Source organism: Panthera uncia, chromosome D4 (genome assembly GCF_023721935.1).
Source record: "Panthera uncia isolate 11264 chromosome D4, Puncia_PCG_1.0, whole genome shotgun sequence".
In the NCBI taxonomy this organism is placed as follows: Eukaryota; Metazoa; Chordata; class Mammalia; order Carnivora; family Felidae; genus Panthera; species Panthera uncia.
Genome location: NC_064807.1, coordinates 13,088,744 through 13,108,079, shown reverse-complemented (window position 1 = coordinate 13,108,079; position 19,336 = coordinate 13,088,744). Strand labels below are relative to the sequence as shown.

Below are 19,336 nucleotides of genomic sequence, written 5' to 3'. Positions count from 1 at the left end.
GAATTCACATTTATATATTGCCTGCCAGGAACCAGGCAAGGTGCCAGGTACTTTGCACCTCAAATCTCATCTAACCCCCAAGAGGTAAGTGGTTTTTATCATTTCCCTTTTACAGATTAAAAACGTGTGCCTCGGATTCACACAGCCACTTGGCAGAACGAAGGGGACTGAAACGGATTTCCATGGCTCATATGTTCTGAGTTTTCCAGGGTTCAGCAGATCTTCCTCCAGTGATGACAGGAAAATAAATTAGGGCATTTAGTTATTTTTCAGATGTATATCCCCTGTTAAACAGCAGACAAAATCTCTACCGATATATGCGCACCTCTAACTTACCTTCATACAAGATCAAATGAAATGGAGAGGAGTTAGACAAAGAAGTTAAAATTGATGAGTGATGCTGGAAATTTGACCCTCTAACCATGACTGATTCAAATGGACAGTATTCCCAAAGAGCTGGTACACCATGTTTCACCAGGAAAGAAGGTCAAAATTCAGAAGACTGAAGCATCACTGTCCTTAGAATCCTGTAGTGAAGGAAACATACATACAGAGTATAGTTAGATGATTTATTGGTGTTCTCTTCTCAGTTTGTGGTTATGTCACTTGACTCAGAATTATTTTCACTACTTTATTCATTCAAAAATTTGATGTTCACTGATGGTCCTTAATTAGTTCCCAGGAATTAGAAAATGTATTCTCATGTCTCACCTAGAACAAGTGTCTGGAATTCACTATCATGCATAGTTTAACCTCTAGAAAATCTGCTGTCCCCTGCCTCTCAAGGAAATTCTTTGGGTCTTCCTCCTTCTTGGCATGGTGCCTTGGAGACCTGCTGTTGGAAAAGAGAGAACAGTAACTACAGCATTTTCTTTTGCCCAAAGGTTCAATGCAGAGGCACTTTAAGAATAGGAGAAAGTCCGTCTGCTAAGCCTCTTTCAACAAAGCATTAATATTTATTAACTTGAACTGTGCTGTAGAATGAATGTTTTATGATCACAAATGAGTAACAACAAAATGGGAATTTCAACCACAAGCGACCCACTCTTCCAGTGATGAAGAACTCAGGATGGAGTTAGCACACCACTCTCTCTGTATTTTGGGGACTTTCATTCGCTCATGTAGACAAAGGAGTAATTGAATGCTGTTCGGTTACAGGAAAAAAAAGTCCCATCCATTACTGGAAACAATAATCAAAAAGTTATGAGTTTCCTTTATCATTAAGAGTCAACTAAAATGAAGCTATGAATTTATGTTATATTAATGCTACATTAACAAATAAGACATATATTAAAAGGAATGAAGGATATTTCAAAAGCTTAAAATTACACATTTTAAATTTAGATTAGATCAATTCCCAAACAATTCAGAAAACAGGGTTCTTTCTTTTTTCTAATTTTGAACAAAAGCATGCCTGTCTCAAGTTTTCCTGTTCATTCATTCACTATTTATTGAGTAGATTCTGTTTGCCAGGCACATAGAAATGGATTTTGAAATCAGCATCAAGATCTAAAAAATGACTTTTATGAGATCTTTACTATTAAAGACTGTCCTTGCTAAATCACTTTGTAATTTCTTTAACAAACTACTCAATCTTACTACAGCTTTTCATGGTGAGTTATTACATACTAAACATTAACAAGAGCATCTCAACTCCGTAATTAACGTACACAGTGCACAAAGGCAGGAAATAAAAACCCTGTAGCATTTATCTCTATTCTGTCAATTCTGATGATTTAGTACAGGGATAACTATACTGGGTCTGTGCAATAGTGTGCTTGTCCAATGTTCCATTTTATAGTCTTGAACGAAGTCTCTACCTAAATATTTTAGGAGATTTCCAAAACATCATCTTGTCTCCATTGTGTCTAAGCAGTGGGGGGAAGGGGAGTACACATAGTAAGCATAGATTTTGGAATCAGACCTGGGTGTAAATTCTGGGTTTGTGTGTAATACACTCTTGAAGAACCTATTTTACCTCCATTGCTGTTTCTCCATCTACAAGTTCAGCAGAACAGCGTCATGCGGTATTGTTGCAAGGAATATAGATGATGTACGTAAAGCCACGAGATCTGGCAACTAAAACTCACGATAGGTTTTGCTCTTCTTTTCATATCAAAAATATGAAAGACCACCCTAAGAATGACTGTTTTAGGTAATATAATTCGCCACAAAATTAAAATAATGCAACCACAAAAAAAGACAGAGATGAACACTTTGATGCATATCCATTTCATGAGACAGGTATTTGATAGTCAACGTTTCCACTTAGATAAGGTGTCTAATAAGAACAGTGTTGATTTTTGACTGAACAGACCTTCAGATTACTGAATGGGCTTGACAGAAAGAGAACCCCACCCCGCCTCCCATACTCCAGAACCATGATTGCTCTGCTGTGCCGATTAAGAGTATGGACGTCATGTGGGGCCCCTGGATGGCTCAGTTGGTTAAGTGTCCAACTCCTGATTTGGGCTCAGGTCATGATCTCATGATTTGTGAGTTCAAGTCCCAAGTCAGGCTCTGTGCTGATAACACAGAGCCTGCTAGGGATTCTCTCTCTTCCTCTCTCTCTCTGTCCCTTCCCTTCTCACTCTCTTCCTCTCTCTCTCTCTCCCAAAATAAAAAAAAAATAAACATTAAAAAAAATATGGGCATTGTGTAAAAGAGAAAGAAAAAAACCAAAATTACTAAATGTTAAAATTATTTGTGGTTCATCAGCAGACAAAAGATCGACGTCAACATGAAACCATCATTCACATGGCAGTTTTTGAGCCCAACGAGAGCACAAACTCTGTTTTCTGTATAAATTCGGCATATAAATACATACGTTATTCTTTATAATCTTGCTTGGACTGGGGAACACTGACTGTAACACTTGCTTCTACTCACCGTGCTAATATTTTCACCGTACCAAAGAATTGATTTTTCCTTCTCTCTCTGTCTCCTCTCTGTCTGGTTCTCCTTTTCATATTTTGCCCTTTTGTTCTCTGACTTCCTCCTCTTCCTTTTGAAACCCTGCAGGTTGTGCGGCCATATCAGACCATGTCCAACCCCATGAGCAAGCTCACTGTGCTCAACAGCATGCATTCTCACTTCATTCTGGCCGACAATGGCACCACTGGCAAATACGGAGCCGAGGTGAAGCTAAGGAGACAACTGGAAAAGCATATTTCTCTCCAGAAGATAAACACAAGTAAGTAGGCTACCCTTCCCACTGTTGCGCCTCCTACGAAGCATGCTGAAAGTGAGCAACTCAAAGTACACCTTGTGGCAATGTTATAAAAACTTGAGCAAGTTTCAAATGCAGATCATTATGTGTCTGCTGGGCCAGTGGTTAGAACCCGAGGAAGTCATCTGGAGGAGAAGACTAGACGCATAAGACGTGTGGTCACAGGATGAGTGGACGTTTGTCAGGCGTGAACAACTCAACCCACTCTGGGGTGTATGCATGCTGATACACTTCCCTTTCCAGACTTGTCCTACATCCTTTACACTGTACTTTAAGGAGAAAAGGCACCCTAGAGAAGTTGTTTCTATTTATTAAGCTATTTTTGGTGGCTAAAGTATTTTATATACACACACACACACCACACAGGTATATATACATACACACAGGTTTTGATCTCCACTATGCCTGTAGAAAGGCATTTCAAGGCAACTGATGTTCTGTAAACAAAAGTATCTTGTGTAACCATCTTCATGAACTTTCATTTGGTATCTTAATTTGATGTATGCATTTATTCATCTTTAAAAGTATATGTAGTTATATATATGTGCATACGTATGTGCACCACATAATACATATCTGGTGGTTGCACTAAAATTATCTCTTAAGTATTCACATGTTATTGTGCCCACAGTTAGCTATGGAAAGGTACCATCGTGGAGACAGCAGTGCTCCCCAAGTTGTGAAGCAGCTTCCATTTAAAAGTAACAGAGGGTACCATCCCTCCTCACAAAATAAAGTTCAGTTTGTTCCCACAAAGTAATGCTTGAGGAGGATTCCGGGCAGGCTCAAGCTTCAGGGTAATCGTAGGTCCCACGAGGGAGACTTGGATCTAATCGCTTCAACTTTCAAAGCCTGCAGTTCCAAATAGCAAAAGATTCTCTTTGGCTGGATAAGTTTCCAAAAGCTCAGTGTGAAGTGTTTCAGCTTGTCCAAACGGCTGTTCTCCTCTCCGTTTTTTGCTCTGCATCTGTCCAGGATGGCTTTTCTTCGCCAGAACCACCTTCCTCCCAGAACTGGGATGTTCACCCTCTCTCTTTCTCATACTTCTCTTTTCTGGTTCCACCTTTTAGGTGTTACTCCTGTTGAAGCAGCCAGGTTTCACACTTTGATCTTTTTCACAGAGGAGTCTGGAATCGTACATTTTGGGGTAGGCCTGAAGTCCACACTGTATTAGGAAACTGTCTTCTATCTAAGAATCCCCAACTGTCTTTGGAAAGAGGAAGCAGCATTATCCCAAGATCAACATCTTTTGGAAAAAGAAAAGGATAGAAAAGACTTGAATCAATTCAGAAACCCATGGAGACCAAATGTAATAAAGCACTATAACCAATGGGTAGTAGGTTTTGTGATACTAAAACTGGATTGTATTAGGATAGTTGATAGGAAGGGCAAATGTTGTCTTATCAATGGTATCTGTTTAGATGTTGATAGGCTTAAGCATTAGTTTTTATACACCGTCAGGTTAAGAATGAGCCCCTAGATGGGAGTGGCCCGAAAGATGCAGGATGGGAGCACGACAGACAAAGAGCAAATTCAGAGTCAGGTTCAGTGCTCAGCAATGAGGCAAAATCTGTTCAGACAGACAAAGCACGTCATTGTGCCAGGACCTGGTGGCAGCCAGGCCGGTTAGTCAGTAGTTAGGAGGAGAGCTAGGTATGCGGCTATATAAAGTACATACTCAACTAAGGGGATGCCAGGGGAAGTTAAAACCCAGCTAAGGCTCTGTTTGCCAAGCTCTGCACCTTACACGCTGCCCAAGGAAAGGAGACCTTTTTTTCTGATTAGTAATCCTAGAGGGAACACCTTTTTGTAATTTATGTGCCTAGAAGGGCACCTTTCTCGAAAGCTCACAGAGGTGCTGTATGTGTGGATGACCCTGCCGGAGAGGCCCAGAGGGGCTCCTGTACTGTGACCTGGACTCAATGAGGAGCAGAGCCCAGCAGCATGGAGTCAAAGAGCAGGCCAAGGCTGGTCATGATGTTAGGGATGCTGGAGGAGTCAGGACCCTCTGCATGTGCCTCGTGCCATTTATAGGGAGCGTGGACCCTTGGTGGATTACCAACGCAGGAAGCAGCACACAGAAACATTGACAAGTAGGGGCCCATTCAAAGGAGGGGAGAAGCATGTACCCAGGTACCAAGCTCAGGACAAGGTCAGAGAAGCAGGCTAGAGACTCCTGAACGGCTTCAAGTCCACACACAGGATTACGTCTTCAGTAGGAGATGTGACCCCAAAGTGGGTTAAGTGACAGTAAACTGGAACAAGGTGGGGAGACAGGGGGAGCCAGATGGTTATTGGAATTATCATAATTTATAAACAGAATTTTCCTCCCTTCTTTGGGAACTGTATTTGAGGATTTGTAGAAACCCACAGGCTTTCATTCAGTGAAAATAATCAAATGGGAAGAGGAAGTTAAAGACACCCAGGGGAGATCTCTGAGGTCACAGGAAATAAAAAGGCTCTGGGTCAGCAATTTGCCCATGAGCTGTAGTGAAAAGTACCACGAGTTAGCTTTACAGCAGCTCTGTCCCTAAACTTCGTTGTGAGAGTGATCAGCTTATCTCAGCTGCCTGAGACTGTCTTAGATTTACCATTGAAAGTCCCATGTCCCTGGGTCCCCCAAGTGCCAGGCAAACCATGATTGCAGGTCGCCCTCCAAGTGAGCGACTCATGAATCTTTTTCTCTCTTTACTGCATTTACACCACAAAGCATGGAAGGAGCAGAAAAGTGTTTAGAGCTTAAGGAGTGACCCATTGCTCCCTGAAGGAGAGAAGGAGCTTGAGGCCTTGATTCAGTTAGCAGCCAAGTGCCCCCTGAGAACACAGAAGCCTCCAGAACAGGACTAACAAGGGGGAAAGTTGACCAGGTTATAACAGGAAAGAGTGGAAATAAGAATACAAAGCTTTATTGCAGTCCATGCCTGGTCAACACTTGAGAACAGCAACTCGACTTTCTAATGTGAACACTGTTTTTTTTTTCTTTATATACTAATTAGCAGTAACGTAGTTCTTCCTATTAAAAATAAAACTTTGTGGCGCCTGGATGGCTCAGTCGGTTAAGCATCCGACTTCAGCTCAGGTTATGATCTCACAGTTCATAGGTTCAAGCCCCACATAGAGCTCTGGTGGTAGCCTGGAGCCTACTTCAGATTCTGTCTCACTCTCTCTCTGCCCCACCCCCACTCATGCTCTGTCTCTGTCTCTCTCTCAGAAATAAAATAAACATTAAAAACATATTTTTAAATAAAACTTTGTAAGCTCATTTTAAAAACCTCATTTACTTTATTTTCTTATTCAAAAGTTAAAGAAATCTAAAACACCATTTTGGGCCCCAGCTTGGTGTCATGAAAATTAGACCCCAGACCACAATAATACGGCTTGTCACCCATTATACCTCGGATGACACCAGGGATGTCTGAACGCACTCAGAGTTTTTCTTATCAAAATGCCATTCTTCCTCATCACTTAGGACTGACTGCAAACCACAACAGCCTTTCAGCAAGTCTGTTTCTTACTTAAAATGACATCATCTTCTGAAGGTATTTTTCTTAAATATTAAGTGAATCCTGCTCAGGAAACCTTTAAACCCTTTCTCAGCAAAATGCCAATTATTAATGATAGTGCATTACAAGCACCAGCATCTTAGATTTTTCTAAGCACTCTGGCACCTGTTACCTTGTCTCTCCCCTGCCCTCCCCTGCTGTGAGCTGTCCTTTCTGAAGTACTATTGCTCGTTACTGAAGGACTTTGTTTTTAGAAGAGAATCCTTTTGGACCTGAGCGGTTACCTGCTTCGGAACACTCTTCCATCTGCAATTTCCTAAACTTCACATTTACCATGCAAAGCCTCCAAGCCTAACAAGCCTGACAATCCCAAGCCTGCCTTTTAGGATACAGGTATTTCTTGGACCCCTGTTATACACCAGTCCTGGCTAAGGTCGAGGAAAGCAGCTGTTGACAGTTCACTGAGCTTAAGTCAAGAGGGGCAAACAGAGTAATAAGTAAATGAGTAAACAAATAAATATATGATGTCTGGTAGTAAAAAGAACAATTAAAGAGAGAGCAGAGGAAGGTATAGGACTGTGGACCTTTAAGCACGTGTTTGCACACATGCACACGTGCGCATTGGGAGGATGATGAAGATTAGGTGGTCAGGAGGGGCCTCTATGAGGAGGTGACTTATAAGCAGAGACCTGAATGAAGTCAGGGTGCCCACTGTGGGGAGAACATTCTGGGGAGAGCTAAAGTAGGACAAATGCCCAGTGGTTTGAATGTGGTTTGAAATAGAATGGCAGCGACAGAAGTGGTACAAAGTGGTTGGATTCAAATATATGCATACATATTTTCTCAACTGATCTTTTTTTTTAATGTGAAATATACATAATGTAAAACTTACCGTTTGGACCATTTTTAAGCATACAGTTCAATGGCATTAAGTGCATATACATTGGTGTGTAACCATCACCACTATCCATCCCCAGAACATTTTCATCCTTGCAAACTGAAATTCTGTACCCATCAAACACTAACTCCCCTTTACCCACTCCCTCCAGCTCCTAGTCACTACTCTTCCACTTTATATCTTTATGAATTTACCTGTTTTAGGTGCCTCATATAAATCCTACAATATTAGTCCTAAGACATACTGTGAAGGCAGAATTCAAGAGGACTTGCTAATGAAATGAGCATTCAGGGCAAGGAGTAGACACATCAAGGAAACTGCATGGCCCTTCTTAGCAACTCTGGTGTATTCTTAAAACAAGGCAACTAGTGAGAGCCCCAAAGGAGTAAGCTTTTGCAGAAAAACAAGGGAGTTAAGCACCCATCTCTAGGGAATTGAGACAGAGTCTCTATGAGAGAAGGAGGCGATGAGATTCAATGCACAAATAAAGAGCTCGGCCTTAGGACAAGGACAGTTTCATCCATCCCTTCCAAGCAGGAGGGAAGGCAAAGTATTATGGACTCAGAGGTGGGTGGGACAGAACATTCTCTGCTGGGATGATCAGGTACTTTCTCTGCAGATAGTTGCTTTATAAAGAAAAGCATAGAGGAGATGATCAGCAAGAGTGTGGAAGGGGAGGAGATGGAGGAGATTAAGGAAAGAACTGTGTTAATGTAGAGACAGGGAGAGTGACTGGACCAGGGAAATGTGGCTTTACCCCACAGTACCATGGTCCCAGTCAGCATTTGTGGTGGTGAATTTCAAGAGGCATGAATCACCAGGGCTGTGTGTTTTCTTTGCAGCCATGTTCAGCTCAAGTAGTGGAACAGACATAAAATTGGGTTAGGCACCTGTTGGGATTTTGCCTGGCAAATAAGAGGAAGAGAGAGAGCAAGGGAGTGAGGCCATCTGTACTCTGTAATCCTGTATACCTGTATCCCAGAAGTGTTATCAGTGTCTGTGGATGAAAGCCACGCTGTGGCTGAGATCCACAAGAACATAAAATCATTCATCTAAAAGATTAGACTGAGGTTCAGGGAAGTGACTAAGAGAATTATCAAAGGTGACCCACCCCTTTGGTTAACATTTCCAAATACATATACTAAGTTTGAACTATTTAAATAAACAAAGGTACATAATCAACACTTACTCATATTTATTTTATTGCTGTCCACATAGTCACGTACATGGAGGCAACTTGGCACATTGCTGGGAACATAGTAGCTGTGCAGGAAATATGTATTAGCTAAAAGACAACCAAGGGCCTGCTCCAGAAAGTAGCATATAAGCAGCCTAATGGGACTTTACAGTCCTGAGCATATTTTTTGCACACATTTTTATTGTTACAAATATTCACATACAAAAAAATGGAGAATATTATGATAACCTCCGTAACTATCACCTAGCCTCTACATTTATCAACCCTGGCCAATCTTAGAATCTCTCTCTATATACCCACCTACATCCTTCTCTGGATAACTTTGGAGGAAGTCCAGACAGCATATCATGTCACCCATAAATGTTCAATATGAAAGCACTTCTCTTAGGCTTTGTTTCTCTATCTGTGAACCCTGGTTAAATGAGTTAACATAGGAATCAACATATGAAAGGATTTGGGCATGTGGCAGTTCAGAAACACTGTTCCATTTTTATCTTGCTGGTGGTACAGCGGTCCCGCAGAGGGAAACCATGTCCCATGCTTAGAGAGCCTGGCTGTGATGGATTCCAACCTGAGACTAGATGCTCTCATTTGGAGCCTGTCAGAGTCAAGGGTATTGTTGATCACAATATTTTTACCACACATCAAACCTGACTCTGCTTGTTAAGAAGAAGCCATTGTATCTCTGTAGTTGCTGAAAAGATCCAGAAAGAAAATGAGGTTCCAGATTATGTTCTGGAATATATCATCAAGTCTGTATTCAACATTATTTGTTAAAGAGTAATTGATTTTAAAATCTTGACCATTGCAGCAATAACCAGAAAAATTTTTTTCTATATTGTTGAGAATATATTCTACACCCTCCTTGTTCCTCCTGCCTGAATAAACAGAGCAGGATGGAGAAAATGTAATCTTTCTTTAGACATCGAGCTATTCCAGTGTCTTGGAACAATCATGGTGAATGTCAGTTAGGATTGTTGAATACTGTATTTGGTGGAGGTGTTAGAACTTGCGCTAAATGTGAATTGGCCCAGAATATATCTTACACTTTAAATTTTCTTCTTGTAAGTTACCATTTTATTCAAAAAGGGGATTGAAAGAAGAGGACAGAAATCTAGTTATCTTTGGGCTCTATTTGATGAAAATGCTATTCTTTTGCTGTTTGAATTTTATTTTAAGTTTGCCTAAATGCAAAGTTTTGTTCAGACTGCATATCTACTTACATTGTGAACATCAATTTAGGTTGTAGGAAATTTCATTATGAGGCTAGAAATTTCTGCCTTTGTCATCTCCATACTCTAAAGTGAAATCTATGTCAGACTAAATCCAGCCTAAGGGATTATGTCCCCATGGGAGTCATTATAGACACATTTATTTTTTGCGATACTAATTAATGGGAGTGTCTGGGTTGGTTTAGATTTCCATAACCAGTACTTTTGCTACTGTCAGGGTTTGCTTGAAAGAGAATTTGATTCTCCACATTTTCTTTGCCCCAGAGTAATGACTGACATTTGAGTGTAGCCTCATCTGATGAAGATACCAAGAGTACTTCCTCTAAAGCAGCAGATTAAATTGGGCTTGGTATTTCTAAGTACACAAGTAGCACAAATGATTGCAGAATTCATAAAGCATAATCACATTTGGTATTTGAGGATATTGCTGTTTAGAATTCTCTAAGAAAGATGTATGTTTTATTATGCAGTCCCTAAGCCAACACACCTATCTATATACGATTGGAGGCTTACTCACCCAAACTAACAAAAACAATAATAATAGTGTCTCCCAATGGTACAAGGATGTCACCCCTAATAAATTATGCTTTATTGTGAAAGCAAATATATCCCCTTTCCACTGAGTTATACGATACATGAGCCACATAAACATACTAATGCACAGATTGAGTCAATACTGGTGAAGTCCGATTGGTTCCAAGAGATTTTATTTTAAATAGCTCATCTCCATGACATGACACACACTAATTTAAAGCATTTTGTTTCTGTGAAATTTCCATAATCAGAAAAAAGTACTCATGACTGCATCGTTTATAGCCTACTTCCTTTACCACCATTTTTGGTGATAATTCTTAGACATGACTATAGCGGTTGACTACTAGGGTGACACTGGTCCCCTAGGAGTCATTTAAAAATATCAGGGGACTTTGGGGTTAGCAAAATTTCTGGCCCTCCTGAATGGCATGAGAAAGGAGGCAGGAAAGTTCATATTCTACCTTGTACAGAGCAGTTTCACATAAAGACCTGCCTGGCAGGTCTTCAATCACTTGACTTATGAAATGTCAATTTCATAATTGTCAATCACTTGACTTATGAAACACTAACCCAAATGTGTTTCCTTGAGTTTTCTTTTTTTTAATTTTTTCCAATCTTTCCAATAGCCCACACCTGATTTGTCAAGGCCCCACCCTGCCCAGATACTCTGTTCTAGTCTAACGACTAGAGAAGAAGCCGCAATAGTGAGACAGCAGTGAGATTTAAAATCTTGACAACCTGCGAAGACTTTGGTTTCCCAAAGCAACAGAATAGGCTGAATGTCAGCCCTAGCACACGCTTCACATCCTAACATCATGTGCCATTGGGAAGTTCTTCCTTATATCTGACTTCATTTGCTCTGAATTTGTTCTCTCCTGGGTGAGGACCAAACTCATTATCTAACTTTGAGCTCTCGGCATATTTGAAAATGGACTTGAGTTGACCTTTCTGCCACAATGGTTACAAGGAAGCTGTTTTTCATTTGAAGAGACATACCAACTTAACAGGCAGAACTGACTCATGAAGTAAATCGGATCAGTATTTTTAATTCAGCAGCACCCGCTCTGAGCACCACTGCTTTATATGTTTCAGGCATGGTGACTCCAGAAACTTGCTTAATGCTGGGAGCTCTCCTGTCAGGGTCCCTGATACTCAGAGAAACCCTACAATCCACAGTTATTAGCTGATGTGGGGACAGAGGCAGAAATGTTGATTTACCCATAGGCCCCTGGAGAGCCTCCTCACCAGATGCATTACCCAGGGAATATTTTAATAAACCAAGGTGCTAGAAGAATAAAGAGTTTGAAATTGAATAAAAAGAGAAATCTCATTTTTAATATATAAATTACTGCGAATTTGGGGGGAAGCAAGGGAGCGGGGCAGTAATATAAATCTTGAGTGAATGAATAGATTGGTCATATAGAATCCCATGAAGCAGAGCTTTTAAACAATTCGCCTTCCATTTCTAGTATTTATTTCCCATTCCCTGGACTGTAGTAGACCCCTTATATGTATTATTTTTCTATGTTAAATTATGAAGCCATCTTACCCTGGAAATTTAACATAGATTATCTAAAGAGTACCTTTGACATCCCTAAAATTGATTACCAGCCTCTCTGACACTCAAACTAACAATGTTATGCATAGTAAGTGCTCAGTGAAGACTTGCTGGTTTCACATGACAGATGTTTAAGTGATTTGATCCCATCCTATTATTATAAGAAATGTGTGAATTTACAGCTTCAAAAAAAAATCCAAAAATATTTTAGCAATGGCAATATGACTGAAATAAGCACATAGTATTTCAGGGGGTTGTATTAAAGGATTGAGGTCATTTATATATAAATAAATGGTATATCCTAAACACTACACATATTATTTTATTCTTATTATGATTAAGTCAGTCTCATTTCTTTGTATTTATGCCAAATAGAGAAAGACTAAGCCTGAAGTGGTCAACAATAGCACAGAGAGAAAGACAGGCGTATGGCCTATGAGTGACATGAGAAGGTTTTTTTGAGAGTTTTCTATTTTGGAGTAGGTTAGCTATGTACACAGTAAGAGGTTAAAGTTGGCAGGAGACCATTGGGTCCCTTGCTCATAGCTGGCATTGCAAACCTAGCATGACACTTTTCCTATTGAGTCTTGATTCAGCTCGGAACTATTTTGAATTCACTAGGGCACAGGTTCTGCTGCTGTAACAATGGCCCAAAACAATGGGTGCCTAAATGAGGCTGGAGTTTATTCCTTCTATATATGATATTCTGAGCAGGAGTCCAGATTTTATGTAGTGGCCTCACAGTGTTAAGGACTCAGATCCCTTCTTTCTTTTGCTCTTTCTATCCCTGTCTTCATGGCCCGTGGGAGTTTGCCATCACATCTACATTCTAGCCAGAAAAAAGTCAGGAAAAAGGAGTAAGGGAAACTCATACCCTTTCCCTTTAAAGTCACATTGAGGAATTCATACACACCATCTTGGATTACATACCGTGCACCATTATTTGGTCACATGCTTACACCTAGCGAAAAGGGGATTTGAAAATATAGTCTTTATCTTGTACAATTACATAGCTAGCTCAAATCCCATCACTATGAGGGAAAGGAAGAATAGATATCAGGGTACAGATAACAGTTTTTGTCGTATCTTTTCAGCTTAGCATTCCAGATTGTTGTTAAGAAATGGCCAGAGCAGTCACATGAGATAGAACATATCTGCCATTCGTAAAAAAGATTGCCTATAGGTTCCAATATGTTCACTGGAGAGGCTTGTCCATAAATAGCTCCTGTAGCATATGCTTGGTACCATGTTCTTTCACTACCTGTGAGTTTTTTAGTGATAGGTGGTTGAAGGGTCTTGCACTGGCTCTGGAAATTATAATTTCCGCTTGAAATTGGTTTGAGATGAGATGTTTCAAATTATAGAGATTATTTTAGACCATTCTCATTTAGTTACCTTAAGTTAACTAACTCAAACAGATCCCCTAAGCCTCAAAGTAATTGCCTATGCTGTGCTATGCATATTGCATGTGTATGCCATAATGGATCCTTGATGGAGCCACATATTTTGTTGTACATCATTTGGTAACATTTTAAATCCCAAAATATTAAAAATAAATTTAAAAGATTCTGTGTTTCTATGACACTGCACTCTTGATATGAATGTTTCAAAGATAAACCCTGGAAAATAATTCTCATGTGACCTACACATGACTGTATTCTTGGTAATGAGCAGGAAGATGGGGATTGGGCAGCCTCTCAACTCCATACATTATAACAGGACTTCAGTCCTGTTGGGAGAAAAGGGCGAGGGAGCTAGCTGTCTTTGGGAATAAGAGCATCTCCTAACTCTGTTGAGGAAATATTTGAGGAGACCTGATGAGCAGATGAGTTTCTTATGGATTTAAAGCCCTCTTATGCCAATTATACAATATGACATTCCTACATTTTAATAACCCCTAAGTGACAACCAATAACTTGTCAAAACATAACTGAAGAGCTCTTAAAATGTTTTGAATGACAGTAAATATAAAATTGAGAGTATTTGCTGACACTGACAGTTATAAAAAGATTAATTTATGGAGCTTCTCTTAATAAATGATGAATTGGGTCCCTTTAGAGACTGGGATATATGTGTCCTTATTCATCTAACCCTAGTTGGTTTCTTTTTTCTTTTTTTTTTTTAGCTTGTGTTTTTCTATACATCTACCTTTGTAAAACCACAAAGGTAGATGTATAGACAGTTGGAATTTATCTTCTGTCTTGCTAAAGGAATAAAGCTAGGAAGATCTAATGCCTTACAAATTTAATGAAACCACAGGCAAGTGCTTTGAAAACAAACCTTACCTTTCCTCTCTGGATACTCCATATGTGGCACAGTTATTTTCCCCTGTTTCTGTCTTGCCTAGTATCTTTTTCCTTCTTCTTATAAACCAAACTCAGAGTTATTATGACTTTTCCATTCACATAAGCTATGTCACTGTAGAAAACAAATTCAATGTTTAGAAACCCTATTAGAAAATACTAGTTCAAAAAACAAATGGTAAAGCAAAGCCAATAGTTGTGACAATAACAAAGGGCTAATTTCTATAATAAGCAAAGGGCATCCACAAATCCAAAAAAAATTCTATAAGAAAAAGGGCAAAATATATGAACAAGAAGATCACATGAAGAAAGTACAAATACTCAGCCTCACTAGAAAGTAAAGAAATGAAAATGAAGACAATGAAATGTTTTTAACCTATCAGCAAAAAAAAAAAAAAAAAAAAAAAAAAAAAGTTTGCCAATATCTACTGTCAGTAAGTGTATATAGAAATACTCACTAGTGTGTGTACAAATATGGGCAACCTTATTTGGAAGACAATTTGGCTGCCCCTATTAAATGTTGAATGTGCATACCCTTTGGCCATGTATTTTTACTTCTAAGATTTATTCTATTCGTATTTATTGCAGTATTGTTTACAGTAATAAAATGGAAATAACTCAAAGATTCAGGAATAATTGGCTAATTAAATTATGTTGTAAACATATAGTGAAATACTCTGAAGTTACTATGAATAATGGTCTAGCTCTGTTTGGGCTCATATGCAAAGATATCCAAAGGTATATTTTTTTCTTAAGTTAAAAAGCCCGTTGTAAAACAGTACAAGTGTGTGGTTTTGATTACATTTATGTTTATAAAAATTTGAAAGAATATATGTATATGCTTATAAAATACTTGAAAGGACACAGGTGAATAAGTATTAGTTGTAACTTCTAGGCAGTGAAAACTGAGGTGAGGGAGGTAGGATAAGAACTGATATGTTCCACTTATACCTTTGAACACTTGTCAATGTTGTTTTTTTACAATGAGCAAATATAGCTTTTGTAGTGGAAGGGAGTGAGGAAAGGAAGAAAGAGGGAAAGGAAGGGGAGGGGAGGGGAAGAAAGGAAATGAAAGAAAGGAAAGGGCCAGGCACAGGCACAGGGGAAGGGAAGGGAAGAAGGAAAGGGAAAGGAAGAAAGCAGAGACAGTGAGAGAGGGAAGGAGGGAGGGAAAGAGGGAGAGAAGGAGAGAAGGAGGGAGAGAAGGAGGGAGAGAAGGAGGGGCTGAGGGAAGGATGGGGGAGAGAAAGAGGGAGGAAGAAAACATTTGTCAGTAGTCAGCCTATCCATGTAATGTACGAGTTCAGAACCCTCCTCCCTCAAGTATATATATATCATTCCTGACCTCTGGGTAAGGAGCCAGCATAGCCCCGTTTTCTCTTGCCCACTCAATCTGTTGGCTATCCTTGGCTTCATCTAAGACAAGAGGAAAGAGTCAAGTCAGGAAACCTAAGGGAAGAGGCTGGTTAAGAACATGTTATGGAGAATCATACTGTCCAATCATACATAAGGGATGTGTATAATAATTATGAGACCAATGTAGCAGATTTGATGCTTACATTTGATAGTAGCTGAAATCATAAACAAAATTATCTTCCCTACTTGGAGTTAGTGAATGACAAAAGAGCCGAAATTTATCCCCAATTCTTAGCCATAACCAGACACCCTAGTATAATGGGACTCTCAAAAATGTCATACTTTTATATTTCCACCGTATGTACAATTCAGTAGAGCTGGAATAATTCATTTTCCCTTCCTTATGGTCCTGGCCACCTGCAAAATCCAGCTCCGCTCTCCTGGGGTCCTTGGGAGCTGGAAGGTGGATGGAGCTGGGTCACACAATAGCTCATTCAACAGCTGTTTCATGTTGGATGTTGTCTGTCATGCTCACTGTGGAAAAGTGGCTCCCTCTATATTCTTTGTTCCACTATACCTTTAAGATGCTTCATAGGGAGCCAAAACACAGGCTTAAAGCTCTTCAGCTTTTCAAAATGTAGCAAAATGAGAACTCAAAATATCTGTCATTTAAAATAAGTAGTGATTGTTCTGCTCTATATTTCCCCTTGACAGTATTTGTATCACTCTACCAGTATTGGCTTGTGCACCTACAACATACCAAGCGCTGTAGGGGTTGCAAGATAAATAAGGCATAGTTGTACACTTGAAGAACTTAGAGTTTGACAAATAAGTTAACAATAACTAGTGTTTAATTGAGTGCTAAACACTTTACAAGAAATCATGATTTACTCCTTACGACAACCCTGTGAAGTGAGTACCATTTATTATTCCCAGTGACCAAACAAAACAAAACAAAACAAAACAAAACAAAACAAAGAAACCTGAAGTAGGAAGAGGTCAACAATAGCCCCAACGTCTGGCTGGTAATAAGAGGCAAACCCAAGAAGTCAGCCTGTGTCAGCCCCCACCACTGTGCTCTTCCTGCTCGGGATACAAAGAGCTGCATTATCATAAGCAGCAAGTGTTAAGTGCCCTTTAAAGACATAAAATACAACAGGAATTCAGATGAAGAGTATTTCTAGGTAGAACATTCAAGGGGGGTATGTGACAGAGATATTTTAAGTAAGATTTTGATGGGTGGAATGTGGGCAATGGATTATAAGTCATGTAGGTGAAAGCTTTCAACCTCCAGAAACTTAGTGCACAGCGTGTGGTCTAATTGAATTTGTTTTACTTTCATTAAATTGTTTATCCTCTCTCTACATTGCATTATTTCAGCTGCAAACATAAACAAGATCTACATGTGAACTGGGGTTAGATTTTTAGGAAATACAAACATCAAAATCATGAGGAAAAGATATATATATTTCATTGTTTCCTTTTTCTAGACATTCCTTGACAGGGGGGAAGTAAAGGTACACTATAGAATAATATATGATAACTGAGACATTATTACATATAGAGAGATATACAGATGGGGCAGGTGTACAGCTACACATGCTCATGAGATTTTGTATAACCATATATATATATATACACACACACATTATTATAAATATATATGTATTTATATATATAACATATAAGATATAACATATAATATATAATATATAATATATAATATACAATATACAATATACAATATATATAACATATAATGTATAATATATAATATATAATATATATAATATAATATATATATACTTTACAAGAAATCGTGTATCTGTGTGTCTGTGTGTGTGTGTGTGTGTGTGTGTGTGTGTGTGTGTATGTGTGTATCTCACCAGGTTCACTGCCTTCATTTTCCAGATGGGAAAGCCCACTTAGAAAAGGTCAGGTGTCCTACCTGTTTTCATACCGTGCATCTGCTGGCACAGATCTTAGCTGAGCTGAGAATGCCACATGCTTAGTCTGCTGCTCAGCATAGTCACTGAGTTAGTTTGGGAAGTACTTTTCATGTATTTAACATAACGTCAGGGGAACTCAAATAAGGCAAAGTTCTCCATGCACCTCAGCCAGGAATGAAAGCAGGTTTCTTGGGGTATCAACCTCATTTGATGCAAAATCCGTGGCCCTTTATTTCCCCATTTCCCCCCTTGAGACCACTTTTTACACCATGCCCGATAGGGTGATCAAGGAAATAATGAGACAATTGGGGTCACCGTCACCAAACGCCACATGTTTAGACATTTCCATTTCCAGCCATGCAACAAATCTTCAACAAATCTGGTTAATCTTCACTAAAATGTTGTTTTAACTTTTGTTCGTTAGGGTTTGGTAACTGGAAGCAAAAAAAAACTACACTGAAAATACCAGCGTGCTCTTCCCTCTGCAGGAAACACATAGCCTGGCCAGTTTTGTAGCTGGTCCCATAAACAAACGCTCGTGCTAAATTTGCCAGGAGGTCTTGTGTTTTTCTCTATCTGGGGCTTTGCTCATAGTATTTAGCAAGCAGTCTAATTGTCATACACAGCAGCAGAGTGGCCTGGGGAGGCATGTGCTCCCCAGCTGAATTTATTTCTCAGGAACATGCTAACTGGTAAGTTTCTGGGAAATACACAGTAGTTACTCTTGGCTTGTTATTTTACAAATTATTAAGAATCCAGAGGAATCCAGAAACCAACTCTTACATTTTGTGTTTCAAGGGATATTTCTTTGTCTTACCCCCAGTGAGTACGTTCTTATGACAAGGCACCTCTGCCAGGTTGTGGGCACTGAGGAATCACCAAGCAATGTTCTGTAAAAGTGGATTAAGACCTTACTGTGTCTCTCACACATTGGCTACCCTCTGCCCAACGACTGCCCCCGGTTGAAGCTCCTCTAGGAGTCTGGCTTGATCTTAGGAAGCTGGGGCCTCCATAAATGTTTCCAGGGAAGGAAAAAAGGAGCAGAAACAGAACTGTTGGTGGGATTCTCCTCCGAGGCCTAGATTTGAAATGAGGGGGGCGCCTGGGTGGCGCAGTCGGTTAAGCGTCCGACTTCAGCCAGGTCACGATCTCGCGGTCCGTGAGTTCGAGCCCCGCGTCGGGCTCTGGGCTGATGGCTCGGAGCCTGGAGCCTGTTTCCGATTCTGTGTCTCCCTCTCTCTCTGCCCCTCCCCCGTTCATGCTCTGTCTCTCTCTGTCCCAAAAATAAATAAAAAACGTTGAAAAAATAAAAATAAAAAAATAAATGAAATGAGGTACTGGATCATCTCACCCCAGCCTAGCTTGTTTAGTAAATTAACAACTCCAGAGTCTTGATATTACAATTAAATTCACCTCCCAGTTTGGGATAGTATAGACAAATTGGTAAGGAAACCTATTATAATGAAGTGGCTTTGATGACTTTTTCTTTGGATAAATAGGTAGGTAGATATATACATGTATGCACACATGGAAGGAAGGAAGGAAGGAAGGAAGGAAGGAAGGAAGGAAGGAAGGA

The 19,336-nt window shown here is 39.7% G+C and overlaps 1 protein-coding gene across 1 annotated transcript in view; it reads left to right on the top strand.

The window, feature by feature from the left end:
- The window catches only part of TRPM3 (transient receptor potential cation channel subfamily M member 3), a 252,426-nt gene that overhangs the window by 30,821 nt on the left and 202,269 nt on the right, over positions 1 to 19,336 (top strand). Inside the window, exon 6 of the mRNA XM_049632685.1 lies at positions 3,022 to 3,193. Coding sequence (XP_049488642.1) covers positions 3,022 to 3,193 — 172 coding nt within the window. The remainder of the gene's footprint in view (positions 1 to 3,021; positions 3,194 to 19,336) is intronic.